General features: G+C 38.6%; 1 protein-coding gene across 1 annotated transcript in view; it reads right to left on the reverse strand.

The window, feature by feature from the left end:
* Positions 1-19,110, reverse strand: part of PIGN (phosphatidylinositol glycan anchor biosynthesis class N) — a 96,946-nt gene that overhangs the window by 57,207 nt on the left and 20,629 nt on the right. Inside the window, exons 5-9 of the mRNA XM_056484351.1 lie at positions 16,008-16,114; positions 9,941-10,065; positions 8,676-8,806; positions 4,948-5,064; positions 1,035-1,075 (exon numbers count right to left, since the gene is read on the reverse strand). Coding sequence (XP_056340326.1) covers positions 1,035-1,075; positions 4,948-5,064; positions 8,676-8,806; positions 9,941-10,065; positions 16,008-16,114 — 521 coding nt within the window. The remainder of the gene's footprint in view (positions 1-1,034; positions 1,076-4,947; positions 5,065-8,675; positions 8,807-9,940; positions 10,066-16,007; positions 16,115-19,110) is intronic.

A 19,110-nucleotide genomic window follows, 5' to 3' on the forward strand; every position in this document is an offset into this window, starting at 1 on the left:
TGTCCAGTCAGCCCTCAGAAAGGTCCTTCAATCTACACCAAGGCATCTCATAAAATAAGTTGCCATTTCCTTCTACTTGTGATAATAAACACTGCCTCTTACAAGGGTTATATTTTCCTTTAATATAAAACTACACACCAAAATTCTTTGTTTTTCCAGCATAAATCTGAAGAAACCACACTGAAAACACAGACACACTGCTCCAGCCTCAGATCTACTGGGCAGACTCCAAACCATTATTTGTAGAGAACAATACACTCGGAGTGTAATGATAATTAGAAATCTCATTTGCTATTTTTACCCATAGTCCCACATGTACTACAGGACAAAAGCTCTGTCTTTGGGAACTCCATTATCCAGGACAAATTACTACTCAAGACTATTCTATATAGTCTCAAAACAACAATGCCATAACTCCAACCAACCTTGAGAGGAAAACTTGGTTCTAGTTTTGTACCAGAGCTTTGCTGAAAGAAGCTGTTCCAGAGCATTCCCAGTTTGAACCTTCTAACATAAGATTATTACCCTTGTTTGAGTAGGTTTGGAGTCTGTTACTCATATATCAGATTTTGCAGGAGAATGAAGCACCACAGTTTAAAAAAGCTTGACTGATTTAGGATCCAAGGGTAAGTTGGTTACCTTCTTTTCTTCCTTTACAGCACTTATTGTCTACAATGCAAAATATTTGGGCCACAATCACAGATGAAAAAACCCCACAGTTTAAGTTGACCACTAAAGCAAGAAATGGTTTTCATTTAGTGACAGCAGCTTGGAGGACCTGGTATATTGTACTGCACTCTTCCTACAGCTGATAAATGGTGCAATAATGCATCTTCAGGAGAAGCTGTGTGCAGCTGTCATGTATCAACTAGCAATTTAAACTTATCCTCATTATATTATTTTGGTTCCTGTTTCTAGGGAAATGACACATTGGTACAATCATTCATTCAAATTAAGTAAATTACTTTAAATCACATAAAACTCACAATTTAAGGTAAAAATTTATGAACTATTATATTAGGTATGTTTGATACCTGATTGACATCAAGCCTCTTCAAGTTCTCCAGTTTCCATTCTGCAAAAAAACAAGAGAGCACCTGAACAGCTAATCTACACAGATTTGAAAGGACATTTCAAGTTCAGTTGACATTTAATATCTTGTTGCCATTTTCTGTGAAGCGTTGGTACTAAAGAAAATTATGATTTTACATTAAGATGCTAGCTCAAGAAGGGTTACAGATGGAATTCAGGCAGAAACAACAAAATACATTCATTTCAGTTCACATTTTCTTTTATCCAGCAGAATAAATTGCTGCCTGCAATTGTGACCTAGATCAGTAGAAGAAAGGCTAAGGCTTTTATTTTTTTCAGCACAGTGATGTATTACCTCTTGTGCCAACTAAAAGAATCAAACTCAGATTTAGGAGATTTATAGAATCTCTTCAATAGTTTGTAAAAAAGGCTAACCCATGGTCCTAAATGCACTGGTACAAACATTAGATCCTAAAGCTTTGGCACACCATACAAAAACCTGACTGAAAATGATATTTTCCTGGTCTACACTAGCCTCTAAGGAAATAAAGAGAAAATTGTCTGCTTTCTTTGGGGGTGGAGAGTTACTTAAATACAGAGTTTAGCAAGGTTTGTTTCTGGTTTTTTCTTTCATACATCTGCAGTATTGCATACACCAAACTTATTTCCAGCAATTAGTTCATACCACTGCTACCTTTGGGGGTTTGAGTACAGGTCCACTGTTATTTGGTCCCACAAGCACACTGAAGAGCAGACTTGTACTTTTACAGTGGTGAGACAGCTACAGAGAGTTCCCATGGCAACACAGGGCAAGTATTAGCAGAATTAATCATCAATTCTGTTAAACTCACACCAAAAGGAGTAAGTTTGCTTCCTTTTGCTTCCCAGAAAAGGAAATGGACTTATACTTCTAGAAACATACTCTTATCCATATTTCTACTATATAAATGAATTGCCTGTTTTCCTTTCAAAGAAAAACATTGGAAAGCTGTCTATGCACACACAAATTGTGCCTAAGGTAGAAAGAAACTATATCTCTGCTAGAGAAAACATCTCTTTTTGCCAGAAGTTTATTCATCTTCATGTGCCTTACTCAGATATGCCAAAATGCAGAATTGAAGACATGTGCTTTGGACCAGGAGCCACAGGACACTGAGCCCAGGAAATCCTAAGGACTGGGGCACACCTGCAGACTGGCCAGTCCAGGCTGTGCTCCCAGGAGTAAGGCATCTTGGTTGTATGTGCTGCTCACACTGGTTTATGATTCCAGCTCACTGTCTAGGTTTCCCTGAACCGTGCTCAGCAGTTTTCCACACACTTTATATAGTTTTTTTTTTGCCTTTATCCTGGTCTGCTTTTACTGCAGCCTGCTGGGCTGTCAGATGCAAACAGTCCAACAAAACAGCAGGAAAGTGCCAGTTCAAAAAGAGGCTGAGGATGAGACATGAACCAAAGAAAATCTTACATAAAATCTCATAGAAGCCAAATTAATGGAGGGTACACTGAGCTGTGGCAAAGCAGACTGAGCCCCCTACAAACCAGGCTTGTGTATAATGTCATCGAGCACCCCACATCCTACTGCTGCAGGATGCTGTGCATTCATTCACAAACTCCTCTGGGCTTGTGCCTCAGGGCCAACCATCAGCCCATGAGGAGCTAGAGAGCAGTTCTGTGTTGTCTTTCTTTCTGAAGAAGGCTCAAACCAGTGGCCAAATGGGTAATACCACATGTCACCCAGAGGATGCAAGGCTGCCATAACAAATCTTTCCAAGAGGATTGCATGACCAGGCCTGAGGGAAGGCAGAGCACAGGTGATCAAACTGATGAGGACAAGATTGTCAACCCAGAGCAGACTCTGTGCCCTTCTGGCTATCCAAGGAGCACATTCATCTCTGTGACAAACTGGACAGGCAAAGTCCTGCCTGTTGGCACCGCCTTTGGGGGTACAAACCCTCCATGGCAATAACGAGAAGAAAGACAATTCACTGAGCTGCCTACAGCCTGCTTGCACTGAAGAGAGCATAAGAAGTTGGTCAACATCAGAAACCTTCTGTCACTATTTCCATAAACACTTAACTCAGAAACACTAGAAAGGACTGTCAATAGATGAAAGAACTTGAACAAACAAGAACTGTAAGCCTGACACCTGCGTACATCAGTGATACTGCAATCTTGAAAACACCCTCCTCCACTGCACACAGTCACAGCTGCAGCTGTATGGAGCAGGAAAGACAAATTCAAAGAACATTTCAAGACAATTCTTTTAAACAGCTTTTTTTTTTAAATATCTTAATATTGTGAAAATATCTGGGATTGTAACAATGGAGTAGCTGAACTGTATTGACCAGTGCAAGTGCCAAGTTGTTTCAACAATTTTCTCTTTAATTCTAAGCTGCGTAACCTACTAGAAGCTCTGATGTACTTCTTAAGATACTTATTACTCAAATAGAAATTGAAACTCCAAAGATACTCAAAGCATCTCAAATCTCCAGTAGAGATCATCATCGGCAATTAAGTATCTGTAAGGTTAATGTCTAAACAAAGCAACAATGTGCTTGATAAATACAAAATGATAGTAAAAAATGAACTGAGGAGTTCTGATGTTTGCTTTGGTGTGGTTATTTTTTTTGGTGTGGTTATTCGGTTTGCTAGGTTTTTACAAAAGAAAAAAAATGAAGCAGGCACAGCAGGGTGCAGACAAATGTCCTATAAGTAAATACACATTGCCTAACAGAAGACAGCCATACAGCTTTCCCTACTGTGCACCTGGGAGTCAGCTCAATGCTTATCTTTTTTGAAATATCACATCATTTTCATAATGATTTGAAGTCAAATGCTGAGGTTTGTACTAAAGCTGCTGAGAATCAAGGAAACTGACAGATGTAAAACTCAGCTATTATGGATTAACCCTTAGACATCAAATGTCCTTAAAAGTCAGCAGATCAGCCATCGCAGACACCAAAAAAAATCAGTTCTTTCGTTCTGTTTTCTACTTTTTTTTTACAGCTCATTTTCAATTTTATCACAGATGCCATAGTTTTATAGCAGCAGTAGGCACAAAGAGTGAAATGTTTGCATTATTTCTGAAATGACCTAATCTGTTACCAAATACCTTCCTGAGAGCAGGGTGGAGTTAAAACGTCAGGGCTGAAGTAATTTTTGCCTGTTTTCTCTAATGTACCTTGACAAACAATCCAATAAAATAGAAAGTCGTTACCTGATTGATCATGAGCAACAACCCAAAACTCAAGGCATCTAAACAGAGCAGGCTACAAGAATGAGCACATGAAAGAGGAACAGAACAGCTTGAACAATTGAATTGTGTGTTCAAGATTCTCCAACCCCACTGATATTTCACTAAGACAGTGTTTATTACATTATATATATGAAATAAAAATTCCTTCTTTTTTAAAAAGCTTACTCTTAAATAAACTACAAAAGGGAAAAATAACAGTAAAGAACCACAGTTTCATTGAGAAAAAGCTGTTTACATTTGCACAACAGCAACAAGAATGCAAATGTGACAAGTCAGCCCCTGAAAAGTCCACAGAGTTGTGCTGTGAAATTAGAAAGGTCTTAGAAAAGTCTTTCAACTTGTCAACTTATCATGTTTCTGTACAAATAGCATTCAACTTCCTAAAAATTCAGTATACTTTCGAACTAAGTTTTAGGAGCATGAATAGCCTCCTGTCAACAAAGTTTCCAATTCTATGATTAGAAAACTGTTTAATGTCATCTACCCAATTTTGCAGTAGCTTCCTTAGGCATACCCTGCCACCTCTTCTTTATACATCACACAAAGCAAATCATACTTACTGAAATGGAACAGAAGTTAGTGAAGATCAACAGGTGTAATGTTTAAAAACATCTCCGTTCCTGCCAGAATCTTTCACTTGAGTTCTATATTTCACCTACCTTTCAAAAAATCGTCTTCAAAGAACTGGGATGTAACTTTCTGTGGATAATTCACCCCAGCACCCCAAACAATCAGTGGTGTTAAAGTTTCTGAGGGATGACCAGCTCCATGGGATCCTAAGACACACCAAACAAAAAAAATAGAAACTTTAAGACATGTGCTGTAAAAAACAAACTAAATGTACATGCAATAAAAATAGGCACACATATACTAAGCTCTTGCTATAGACATACTAACATTGCCTGTTACAGACAACCTATTCCAGCTTCATAGCTTATTTATGTCACTAATAATAAAGGCTAAATTCAAGTTTCAAGTTGGGAAATCAAGACTATACAGATAGAACTTTGTATATTAAATCCCCCCCAAAATTTAACATGCAGAAACTAAAGCTATAGTATTTTTAATGCCTCAACATATAGAGGACTTACCAGCTCAAGACATGTACATCTACTTATTCTGAGCATCTTGGGGAAACCAGGAATGCCTGATTTCAGTAATATTAGGCATACGTGAAAAAAGCAAACCATATAGAACTGATCTCTGAATAAGAATTAGACTTCCACTTCAAAACCAAGAAACAATATGCATTGCAAGTCTCATCCTTCCAACAGTGACAAAAGTTAATTCTTAAGGTTTTAAAGTCTAGTAGCACATTCCTTAAAAACTGACAAAACATCTTCCCTGGGGAAATTGATTCCCTCCATATTAACATATCAGCCACCAAAAGCAGGAAGGTTGAAAACTATGACATCTCAGCAGCAGCTGTACTAAAGCAGGAGCCACACAAGCTTGAAAGAAACACTGGTCACTGAACTCAGTGGGTGAGGTACCAGAGCAGTGAGATAAAATTCTTCCCTTTGAGGCTGGGTTGTTACAGAAACCCTATGTGGGTCACTGCATCGTCTATAAGATCACACATTTTCCTTATATTTGCATAGACACATGCTCTTCCCTGTCTATAAATATGTATTTTAATAAAGACAGAGAAAGAAGACTGTTGTGCAACCTCAAGGCTATTCTGAATTTCACACCCAATTCTGTCCTTAAAACAATCACTGTGGCACAGCTGAAGTGCCAATTTTGCTTACTTGAAACAGCCCAAAGCTTAAGAACACACTAGTCTGGGAATCCGATTTCTGATCTTCCTTGGTGGGCACTCTCTGAGCTCAAAAAAACAGCAACAACTGCTCTTCTTTGAATAACTTGGACAAAGAGCTTGGAGACAGCAATTCCTGTATCTTCCAAGGACCTGGGATTATTTTTTGTATCAGTTATACTCTTATTACTGCAATAGAAGGAAAGTGATATTTTTGTGAGCTTACATTTCAGCCAAGCCAGCAGCTCCATCAGCATTTCACTGAGATTCTGCCTTTGAATACTTTAAGACAGATACAGCTGAGAAAGGCATCTGTACCCATTCCCTCCCTGTTACAAAGAACCAGGTTTCAGCCTGATCTGAATAACAAGAGAGGAAGAAAAATAATTCCTTTCAGCTGGGTCAGTTCCAGGTTCCATACCCAGCACTCTCCAAATAGACTTTTTCCAGGGAAAGGGGGAAAAAAAGGTGCTATTGTTTATTTGTCTCTTCCATAGTCCAGCACACCACATAGGTACCTGTGCCAGGCTGGTAGCAGGAACAAGAGGCCAAGGTGAGGGTGGGTATGGAATGCCCCACATGGGTGATCAGCAACGCCATCTGTTATCAATTTAAAGCAAAATCATGGAATCAGACTGAGAAAGCAAGTGACTTCACTGGCTTTTGTCAGCAGCTACAATGTCTTGATCATGTCTAATTCAGATCATAGACTTTTCCCTAATAGGTCCCCCTGTCCTTACAATGTTTAATTTGTTTTAAAACTGGTGCACATCCCATTTTGCCAATAACCACTGAAAGGCTGCAGCAGGGGCTGATACTACCAACCAGCTCCTACCAACTTAAGCTCCTGAAATATCCTTCAGACAGCTCACAGTGGGCCTGAGCAGAGCCTCTGGGTTTGCTCTTGGATTCACTAAAGTCAAATTGAAAGTTATTAATGCTTCTGGCACAAGATCAAGCTTTTCCTTCAAGACAGAAAACTATGACAGACCAGTGGTTCTCAAAGCCTGAAGAACTTACTCCTAACACCTTTTACACCCCCTTCAAAGGATCCAGTACATAATGAGAACACCCCTGCAGCTCACTCTGGCAGCAAGGAAGGCCAACAGCACCCCAGGCAGTGTTAAAAGGAGCATGGTACAGGGAAGGGATTGTTCTCCTCTATTCAGTACCTGCAAGACAACCTCTAGACACTGGGTCCAGTTTTGGGCTCCTCTGGTACTGGAAAGACACCCACCAGCTGGAATGGTCTCAGTAAGGAACACCTGCCCTGTGAGAAGCAGCTGAGACTGGGACTTGTTCAGCCTGGAGAAGAAAGAGCTTTGGGGAGAACACAACAGACATCCTGCCTGTACCCCACAGTGAGAGGATTTGAGAGAGGATGGAAACAGTGTCACTGTGGTGCATGGTGGGGGCATGACAGAACAGGTAAAGTTTGAAACAAAGGAAGTTCAGATTGCAGGTAAAGAAAACCTTTCCCCCTCCATGTGGGCAGGCAAGCAGCAAAGCAGGCTGCCCAAAAGGGTTGCATAGGCTCCATCCCTCTGAGGCTTTAAGGGCCCTGCTGAATAAAGCCCTAGCATCTGTGTGTGATTCCAAAGCTAATCCTGCCTTGAGCAGGTGGTTGGACCTCCTGAGATCCCTATGATTATGTAGATAAATTTATATATACCCCTCATAAAAAATTATGAAATAATTTCTTGAAACATACAAAAAAATAGCAGAATAAAAATTGTATTGGAAGTGGCAGTCAGCTCAACAGTAAATAATAATCAAAACTGACTATTTTGCAAAGGAACTATTTTGAAAGGTAATTAGACTGATTGAATAAATATACAATTTTTTTTTATCCCTGATGACAAAAAATCTGCATTCCTTCAACTGAAAAACTTGAGGATTTCACACACAGAGACTTATCACATTCACTGATCGCACACAAGGACAGGAGTGTTCTCAAGATTCTTGAAATAAGAGAGAACTAGAGGAAAATATCTAAATGAGCTTACCACTAAACTTTTCTCATCTGTCCTCAAAGCATTTGGCCACTGTAGCCATACCCTTCACAGTCTCCTCTGTGGGTATTAGCATGGTTTGTCCTTGCCTCAATCTCCTCCACCTTTCTCCAGCACCATCTCCTCTAGCAAGGCCACACAGCAGTCCCATCCTTTCTGCTGTGCTTAAAAGGCCAAAATAAGCAAAAAAATTCCGCACCCCTCACAAAACCTCTCCCTGTTTTCAGTTTTTCACCAGCTCCTGGACAGATTTCTGACCTTTTCCAGGCATTTTAGAGCATTGAAGTGAGAATTGCATGTCCCAGAGGGGCTGGAACAAGACCAAATTTGCTGCTGGGAGCCAAATAACACCATTTACTCCTGCTTGAGGTGGTTTCCTACAGCCATCTTTCTATTCCTACTAGCAGTCACCAAGGAAGCTAAGCTTTAATTAATGTCTTTTTTTCTGTCCAGACATGGAATGCTGTCACAGCAAATGGCATGAATTTTCATACACAAACAACACCTAGGATACCAAATCAAAGCAGGGATTCCAAAGCTCCTCATGACACAGAGTTCTCTAATCTTACACCAGGTGCCCATAAACTCAGCTGACTCAATATTTAAAAAGACTCACCCCAATCTGTCATTCCATGATCAGAAGTTAAAATAAATGCAGTCTTTCCATCATTTCCATAGAAATTGTCAATCAATGAAGCAATTTCTTTCACACCTTCATCAACTTGTTTAATATTCTCCTGGTATTCCCTTGAAAAATAGGAAAAAGATGTTACATTCAAGGTGGCTCTCACACTTGGTATAAAGCATATCCATGGTAGAAAAGCCCTGTCCTAAACAGACAGGTTTAACCTCAAATGAACACCAAGCTAACAAAAGGCTTCCTAGAGGTAAAATCTCTCCTCCTCTGAGTCTTAGTGAGATATTAAATTGTTGCAGCACAGTTTGAAGATTACTGATACAACAGTTTCAAACCTCACCTGTCCTTAAGACTATAATTTTACTACTCACAGTTGCCAGGCAAGTTAAGCAGAATGCCAAAACTAAGGAATTCTGGAAAACTCAAACACCTTAAATGGTAAATTGCCAAAATTACTTTAATCTGGTAATGAAATAGCAAAGAAAGATCTCACCAGGCAGTGTTTCAAGATGATTCATAGATCAGGACAGACCCTAGCTTCCTGGAATAGAGGCTACATTAAAAAATGTGTATATTTTCAGAAAAAAGTGACTATGATTAACTTTTTCAGACAATTAGTTTCCAATATGTTGCTAAAGTCACTTTTAAAATTCTGTCTTCAAAAAAATAATAATAAATTAGCATTAAACAGCAAGTATGAACTTCAGAATGATGTAGGAAATCAGAGAATTTTAAAAGTATGCAGGGATCAAGGGAAAGACATAAAATCCTGTGAAGCAGGATGTGAAGAAATGAAAAGTTCTCAAAGAACATACTTCAAGATGAATTGATGCTAACTGCTAATCTAAGCTCTTCTCTTTGTTCAGGTGTTATAAGGAAAGCCAAAACATAATGCCAAATCTGCAGCCATTATTGCTGACCTTACTGTTGTCTATAAACTCAACAATACCACTTGAGCAGTGGGGCAGCTGAAATCTGTATCCACTTTATGTTTAAAACTGTATTTCCTACACATCTTTCAGATTATGTGTTGGCTATAACAAAAACAATTGCTAGAAATCAGACAGCACAGGAGTATAACCTGACACATTGTATAGAGCAAAAAACTGTCATTTCTACAGATGGGACCTTAAAATAACCCCAAAAGGTCAGAATGTAAGTGATCATGGTGACATATACGACCCCCTAAAAAGTTACTATGTGCATTTAAAACTAGTAAGAAAGATGTGTAACATGTCAATTACCTTGAGTTTGGCCGATGAGCATGTCCATTGGTGTCTATGCCTAGCAAATGCAGGAACAGAACCACCTTCTCTTCATTCAGTGCAGAGAACAATGTTTGATTGCTTCTGGAAGAATTAAAGAAGCTCTGTATGGAATAAGCCATTAATACATTAATCCGAGTAAAATAGAAGATAAACATCTTATTAAAACTAAAACACTACTGTTCCCATGTCAAAATACTAGTAGTTATTAGAGCTGAAAAAGATGAAAAATAATGACTTCCCAATTTACAGCTTGAAGGACAGCTACTATCACTATTGTCTGTCCAATTTTCAGCTTATCTAAGACAAGATTTATGCTGAAGTGCTCTTTTGCTGTTTGGGGGGCTTTTTTTTGTGGGGGGGAAGTTTATTTGTTGATTTGTTTTTGGTTTTGTATGAGGATTTCTTGAGTTTCCATAGGCTAAAATATATCATCCCTTCTTTGCCTCCTGTATAAACAAATTGATGTACCACTCCTAAGTGCCACTTAGGGCTCTATAGTTCTATTGATTTACTGAATTTAAATTGGAAACAAAGTTCTCAAATATTCTTGCAAGTTCTGCAGGACTGAGATACCAAGCTACAACTTGTTTGCAGAAACTAAATAAAGACAGAACAAAACATGACATGCTTTGCAAACACATGGACTACAGAACATACATCTGCCTTGAACATGTCCTACTTAAGCATCCCCGAGGCAGATGCCAGGGGAGGATCTTCCCCTTGGAATGAATGAGTCTTGACATAGCTATTCTGTGTTAGACCAGCCATGTTACAGCAATGCAAAATGCAGGCAGACAGCTATTCCAGCATCAGCACCTTAGTAACAGCACTGCCCAAGGAAACAAAGTTGGGTAGGGTCTTAGTCCAAAAAGCACGTAGAGAACCTTTCAGTACTCTAATATAAATGAGAGTGTCTTTGAACTTCATGCAGAAGTCCAGGGAAAATGCTGGTAGAGGCAGGAAAACATTTCTGCCACCAAAGGCAGCTGTGATAGTGCTGGAGCTCTTAAAATCGAAAGTTCACCTTGTATAAACAAAAGCCACTGTACCCACAGGGAGACCAAAGTGGCAGCAAGGTTATCACAGTGAGCTATGCCAGGAAACCAGAGCAGTATGCAATTCCACTTTTCTAACTCCCTGAGTACACAAAAGCTGCATGGACTAATATTTGCATGCTCTCAGCTTCAGCTCTTGTCCAAACAAAATCATGACCAAAGTCCATAGGTATTTTAAATAAAGATACAAGAACAAAATCTGATTACATTAAATAGCAATATAATTGTTTTTCAGGAGATTTTCATTTCCCACAGTGATCTGTCCACCTGCACATATTTGACCACAGACTAAAGAAGCTTTCCAGAGCACACCAGTAATTTGCAGGATACAATATAACTGTTTCCTTAATTAAAATTAAACAAAAGGAAATCAAAACAAAGCATATCAAAACAGACAAACAGGAAAAATCCCAAAATTAAATCCTAAAATGTAGACCAATATTAGAAGGCATGTGTTTTTCCATCACAGAAACCATTCAGAGGAATGCAGGGCCTGAGCTTGTCCTCTCCCACCAGACAAGTCCCCATGATGCACCAAAAGCATCCCACTCTCCCAGTCCCAGCCACCTCGTAAGCCAGAGCAGCCAGAATAGTTCACCCAAATTCTGGCCATTTACAAACAAGACAACAAAAGGAAGATGAGTGCAAGATGTGACATCTTTTCCCAGCACAAACTATAAACTTTCTCCCATGAAACTTGAAAAAAAGGTTTACTGAAAAAAAATCCCAAAAAAGAGCAAGAAGCTCACCACGAGGAGTGATGGCTGATAAAGGTGATGAGCTGGCAAGAAGGCATCTAACACACTAAGGGCAAAAATCACTTCACCTTGCTCTGGATGTCACTGAACTGTTTGTTCAGAAGTATTCTTTTATCTCCTTATAGCCTGCTAAAGGCCTCTTCTTTTTGGTACTCAGTGCTCACTTGAGTCCTACCTCTAGCCAACAGTAGATTACAACCCATCACTCTATTTTACCTATCTTCCTGTCTCACTCTTTTTTATTCTTTCTTCCCTTTTATTTCTTCTATTCAGTAATATTGTCTCTACTATAAATGTAAGCTGAATCTTACCAAGAAGTTTCAGAGACAGCAACTAAGAGGCTGAGAACACTCAGTTTTCCAGTCTCATGAAAAAGCAGCTGAGGAGAGGTCCCATTGCTATATACAAGCATCTACCTTGAGGGTGAAAAGAATCTCAGTCCTCTGATTAAGCCAGACTGATCAGAGGGCCTCAGAGATGAGACAGGGGAAACTCACAATCTGTAATGTGGAAAATTCCAGTAAGACAAAGAGACTTAAAAATTATTTGGTAAGCTGTAACTATAGCTAGATATAGGAACAGCTGCTTAAAAGGCTTGTCCTTGGAGATGCTCAAAACTTGACTGGGCAAGGCCTGAGCATGTTGCTCTAACTGAAATTCCTTCATGAAGAGCATTGGACTCAAGACAACTACAGCTTCCTTTCATCCTTCTTTTTAAATGGCTCTGGCAACTTTTGTTTGCTTTTCTGTCAAATAACAAAATAATGCCCTGGATACAACTGATATGCAGCTTGATGAGATGAGCACAAAGTTCCCCTTTCAAACATCTGCAGCAAGCTGTGAACTTCACTTCAATGCAAAACTAATTAAATTACCACAGGCAGTAGTAACTCCTAGTAGCTACTAATAGTCATAACTATGCAAAGTCTTGATCTAATCATCTCCCTCCTCAGATGGGAGAAAACAAAGAAGAAATAAAGACTACTTATAAGGGCTAACAAATGATTTACAGATGTCTGAACAAAATATGAACTTTAAAACGTTAAACATCTAAGTAATTGGGGACCTTGTGTTCCCTCAAACAGTGTCTTCCACGGAAGCATGATTCTTTAGTAGAGCTGATAAACTGCTGCTGACTGCATGTGCCAGAGAGACCAAACAATTTTTTCCTTTCACAAAGCTCCTTAATCTAGGACAACTTAATTTAATTTGCTGCTTAAAGCCATGCACATTGATTTGTGCTGATAGGAGAGTTTAAATAGTTATGCCAGTTTTCAGATGTGAAAAAAAAGTACAGGGGCAGGACAAATATATATGACAGGTTTAGATCCACTGAGCACAATCATGCACAAGACACTAACACATTTGAAATAAATCATAAGACCATTGTACTGCTAATTAGAGCAGAGCTATCTGTATTGAAATCCACTGGCACAAATCAACATCCAGTCACTCTGCACTGTCTGCAGAGCTTCAAAGTTAAACATAATTCAGTTCTGGACCCCATCCAACAGCCTGCACAGAAGGGACAGTCTGAAGGCCTGGGTGGCCTTTCTCCCACAGAAGGGGGACAAAAGAAGAATGGAATACTGTGTTCAAAATGACAAAAGAATACAGAAAAAAGCCCCACAATTTTTGGCCATCTGTATCTACACGTCCCTTTCAGTGAGAAGGCATTAACTGAATATCTTGAGCATAATAAATTGTGGTTAGGCTATTACTGGAACTCATCTTCAAGACCGAGTTCTAGGAATTTTAAACTTTTTATCCTAAAAAAAACAAAACCTGAGTTGTCCAAAACTAATTTCCACTAAACATTTTCAAAAATAAGAAATGCATCCACAAGACCATTTTTCCCATTAGTTACTCTAGACTCCCAGCATTTTGCTCCTTAGTTTCTTAGCACAGACTCAAACCATGATTTAGATAAAGGTTATTTAACTGAGAATCATTGAGCCATATCACAGTGACTCAACTCCATCCCTTCGTTATTTTTCTGGCTTCTTAAAAAATACTCAAACACACCAAAAGAACCTCCAAACAACCCAAAACCCAGGAAAAAAACCACAGTTCATCAACTCCATGCCCATCTGGAACTCCAAATCAAACTCTAACCCAAGTTATTACTACACATTAATACTGCTGAATTTTCACACTGCTACAGGTAAAAAAACCCACACAGTCTAGTCAGTGGTATATTTATTATCCCAAAAAAGGTTACCACTTTGCATCATGATGATCCATGACAAGAACTACCAAGTGTCATACACTTCTCTTCATGACTTAAGCATAGATACAAACAAAAAGTAGTTAGAGTTTACTAGCTCCTGATGGTAAGTTACTGTTAGCATTTTTAAAAAGAAGAAGCAATTTCAGAGTGCCAGCACTAGCAGCCCAAACATGAGTCAGCCATTCTTCATTTTATCCCCAGGGTTTTTTGGAGCACAGGAGGGCACAAGTGGCCCTCACAATGCTTAGGACCTGTGGACTGCAAAGTAGAGAGGAAGTACATTTGGTGTTTTTTGCTTCCTAAAGAGGCAGAAATCCAGGGACTACGTTGGCCAATATATGAGTTAAGCAATATATTGTTAAATACTTGACATAAAACACAAAGGAGGGGAAAAAAAAAAGTAGGCAAAGCAGAATTTAGATTCCAGCATACTGTCATTGCTATTTCCATATAATCTCACTAGCACAGCTGAAAGTTGTTTGAGCTGTAATAGCAGAGTGACCTTGGTTTCAGTAAGTCTCAAGTTTCACACTCCTGAAGCAATTGTTGATGAGTAGTTGAAGAGATGATTAATGGAATGTGTGGCTTATGCCAGTCAATCAAGTCCTATCCATTCACAGTATGGAATTTAGATGGGCAAAATAAGTCTTAAAAATAATAGTGCTGGCTCCAAGGAAAAAAGTAATCAGTAATGACATATATTTTAAACATATCATTATAGCTTGAAAGGATAAATGCCATTAGGTGTTCTGAAGTAAAAGAAAGGTAGTACCACCCTCACATACTTGTGCAGCTCCAAATGACAGCAGGGTGCAACTTTATGACAACAGCTATTCAAGTGTAACTGACAGTCTAATTTGATTTGTATTATTCATATGCATTACAACACACAACATGACACAAGTGCACATTCAGGAAGATGATAGCACTTAGGAAAAAAAACATGTTTTCACCTGCAAACTCAGAAAATTATTTCCTTTGAAAATTAGCAAACTATAATGAACTTTTCCACCCTATATCACTGTTTAAAGCAGAACCACCTTTCACTTCCTATATAGATAATGACTTGGCTTATTGTTTTATTTTTTCATTTGATTTATGCTATACTAATGCATATAGCCCAGAGACCTTGTGAAATAAAGTTTTAAATCTGAAACTCCATCAGCACTGTTATGAGATCCAGAAAGTATCTCACTTAACTGCTTCAGTACTACAGATATTTATACACCAATGCCCTCTACCAGCATTTTTTAATCCAGAACAAGTGAGGTAGAATAGAACAACAAATACAGGAATCAATGAATAATCAGAAATCACGTGCCCTGGACTATTAACATGGCGAGAGTGTCACAGAAAACAGTCATGAACCAGCACTGGTCCAAGCTGAGCAGAGCATCACATCAACAAATTCTACAGCTCCAGGGCTTAAGCTGCTCCTGCCTCACATCTTGGCCCTCAAAACTGTGACTGCTCTGGCAGCCACAGCATAGTGTGAACCATGGCAGAAAATTAGAAGCCAGCTACATCTACCAGGAAGAGACACAGTGAACAATTACAGTAAGAGTACAAGCTTGACTAAAAATAAGTCCAGAATATAGCTTGTTTTGCTTTCATAACAAAGACTTACCATTTCTACCATGCTGAAATACCAGTTATAAAATCCTTAATTTATTGTATTCAAGATCTTAAATGGTCTATAGTACTCCAAGATGGGTTTCACATTATGGGCAAACAAAACAAAGTCAAGAATGTATTTACAGGGTACTTTTATTAGTGTTAGTTTTTTCACTAGCATTGAATGACAAATACTTCCTTTAAGCATCTATTACACTTGCCATGAAAGTTGATTACATAAATTTTTACTTATGACCCCAAGTGATAGGTCTTTCAAAACTTTCTTACTTTCTAGTTCTATGATTAAATGTTAACATGTTCCATGGTAAAGTTAACATGGAACTGTGCTTTTTATAAACAGGTAGGATAAAAGATTTTCTGTTTACCTTAACATGATCAAAAACCCATATGTCAAGCTTGGCTGCATCTTCTGCTCCAAAGTCTTCACTTTCTGCTGCATAGCAAAATGTATAAACATGATCTCCAGTAGCACCTGAAAAACAATATAGATGGCAAGATACAAAGTTTTTTGCTTTTCTCATAATCAAAAATACTTCCATGCACAGGAGAAGAAACCCATCAAGAAGGATGATCCTGAAAGAAGCCAAAGAAATTTTCTCTTTATTTTAAACTTTCCCATAATTAATCCTTTTTGGAAGCCTGGATAAAATTTTACCTCATTAGCTTAGCAGCACCTCAGAGGAATGAGGAATAATGTTATCCAGTATGCTTAGGCAAGGAAATAAAATATGGAAAAGCAGACAGGAGAAAACCAAACCCCAGTTTAAGCAAATTAAACAGAATTTGGTTTTGAAACAAAGAATTTCACTGAGAAACTTCTAACCAAGAAAGATCCATATTCATAGTCTCATTTGAACATGTGTTTTAGGGGCAGGATGTTTAAGAAAAATATGCTCAGCTTCTGGTAGTTCAGCTGAATCATTCAAGACAGGAAGTCTGTTCCACAGGAAAACATCATATATCACATATAACAAAGGCATCAGGAGGGTTACTGCATTTCAATTCTAGATACTAAAGCCCAGTGGACAACTTCGGGGAGACAATATTCAAAGTGTGCACCTTTAAAACAAGCATCCAAATCAGAAAAGCAAGAACTACTGGACTATGTTCAGTCACAGAGTACAACACAAGGGCCACTGATGTGCAAACATCATCTGGACATGGCAACTCCATTCTCTATTCAAGGGAGCAAAGCTGAGAAGGAAGGGAGCAGTGGGAGGACAAAGACTGGCAAGAAATTAAACTTCAAAAGTCCTGAAAAGACTTGAAGCTAGGTAAAATTTAATTAAATAATTCAGTCAATGGCAGAGCTCTTACAGCTCAGGGGTGCCATTTACACTGTGACTATGTAAACTCCCAGAGGGGAAAATGTTCTTCAATCAGCTGATGACCAGAGAGAATACATCTGATCTGCTGGATGTCACAATTATATAACACAGTTGTGTAAGCTTCCAGGCTTGTGAATGAACTAACATGCCAGGATAAGGCAGCTGCTTAGCTAAGATTATGTGAAAACCCACACAGAGGGATGCAGGTATTTCAGGCCAGGAAGATGAAAGCTGGCACAGATTTTCTGGTGCAGCTCTCCCCTGTGCCCCTGGAGATGTTACTCCTACTTATTACACAGAACCCTCACTGCAGCTCTCAGTCTAAAAGAAAAGGAAGAAAATACTGTCAGGCATTGAAAGTGAATGCAGGAGTTTCAATTGGTGGATAAATGAGTTCAAAAGAAGAAATAAGTTCTGTCCATCACTGCCAGTATGACTGATAGTCTAAGAGGATAGAATGCTGTAGTGTTTTTTCACAGTGTCACAGCAAACCTGAGAAGTCCTACACCAAAGAAGCCAAATGACAGCACAGAGTTTGCAGACAAACAAAGGAACACATCTACCACTTATCCATTTCTACTTTCTACCAAAGCAAAACCAAACAATCCACCCAATCCTGTACTGCTATAAAAAGACATGGTGGCACCATGAAGCCATACCAGGAAAGCTCTCAAAGTGCTTGCATAGCTTATAAAATAACTACTTCTTTTTTTTTTTTAAAGAAATGCTACTATGCAAAAAGTTAGGAAATATTAATTTAGTTCTGTTGTTTGAGGGGGGAGGCAACAGTATGCCAATACTTAAATTTTGCTTCCTCATTCCCAGACTTAAAGATGGGATAGAGAAGTAGAAGAAAGCCAGGGATGAAAACATCTTTTAGAAGTACAGAGCTCTGCTGGGTTTGATGATGCCATTACACTATGGGAAATAACTGGATATTACAAGATATCACCTATTGCTTTTGCTCTCTGCCACTGTATCTCACACTCAGCATCAATATTCAAATATTAGGATCAGGGACGAAGTTACAATACTGCTACAATAAGATTTATATCCCACAGAAAGTGAATATCTCACTCTGCTAGTGGGGCAGGTTGTGTCTCTGACGAGCATGTCGTGGGTCAGAGTCCAGACAAGCAAGAGAAATTGCCAGCAAATTTTGCAGGCACAAAAGAGGTCAAAAAAGAATGAATGCACAAAGGCAGATATACACTGAGGAGGACAGAGTGTGGCCATCAGAGAGCTGTCATCAAATACAGCCATGTGAGAGATGTGAAATCCTGCATTAACAATAAGGAACTAAAACAGAAGACGGAGAGGTCTGTCTGTCTGTCCAGAATAATCTTGACATTTGTTTGTCCCAGTTTTTCCCGTGATCTTGATAATCTTCTTCATACACAAATTAAAACAGTAGCCTTTCTGGAAGCTTGCAAAAAAAAGAAGGGGAACCTATGAAACAAAGGGCAATCTGGGTGCAACAAACCAGTATCTAGTTCCCCTCGGAGAAGCAACAGTCTCAGCTGCTTTTTCAGCATGACATTTAATACTCTGCAATATAGTCCAACCCAGACCACTGAGAGAACAGTATAGGTCTGGATTTTTCAGGTCAAGCCTCAAATCCTGGCAAGTTTATAAGAGAAACTCCAAGTTTCAAGGAACACTCTGGAAATAAAATGGGCACTTTCAAACCATTTTCATTTTATGTAATTTCAAGGGTATCATCTAAAAACATCATAGAAAATAAGGTTAAAATCAGTCCAGTGAATTTATTTATCTTAAGCGAGTTTAACTATTAGAAACAAATGCCCTTTAATCCTCCTCAAGATACTTCAGATATTCTCAGACTGAAATACTAATCAGTCATTAAAACTGCCAAATTTAGATTTCATGTGTGTCTAATTTGATATTTTTAAAAAATCTGTGAACATTTTTTTTACTTCCTTATAGAATTCTCAACCATTTTCTTGAAACATATAGTTTATTAAAAGAAAAGTGCCTAGAGAAAATAGAAAATGAGACTAAACAAAGGATTTTTCCATCCTTCCAAAAAAGTAGCAGGTGTCATATAGCCTTTATGCATCATCCAATGCAAGTGGTGAAACAGCAAAATTTGGAACATATTAGCATGATAGAATATACA

The sequence above is a fragment of the Oenanthe melanoleuca genome, chromosome 2 (assembly GCF_029582105.1).
Source record: "Oenanthe melanoleuca isolate GR-GAL-2019-014 chromosome 2, OMel1.0, whole genome shotgun sequence".
In the NCBI taxonomy this organism is placed as follows: Eukaryota; Metazoa; Chordata; class Aves; order Passeriformes; family Muscicapidae; genus Oenanthe; species Oenanthe melanoleuca.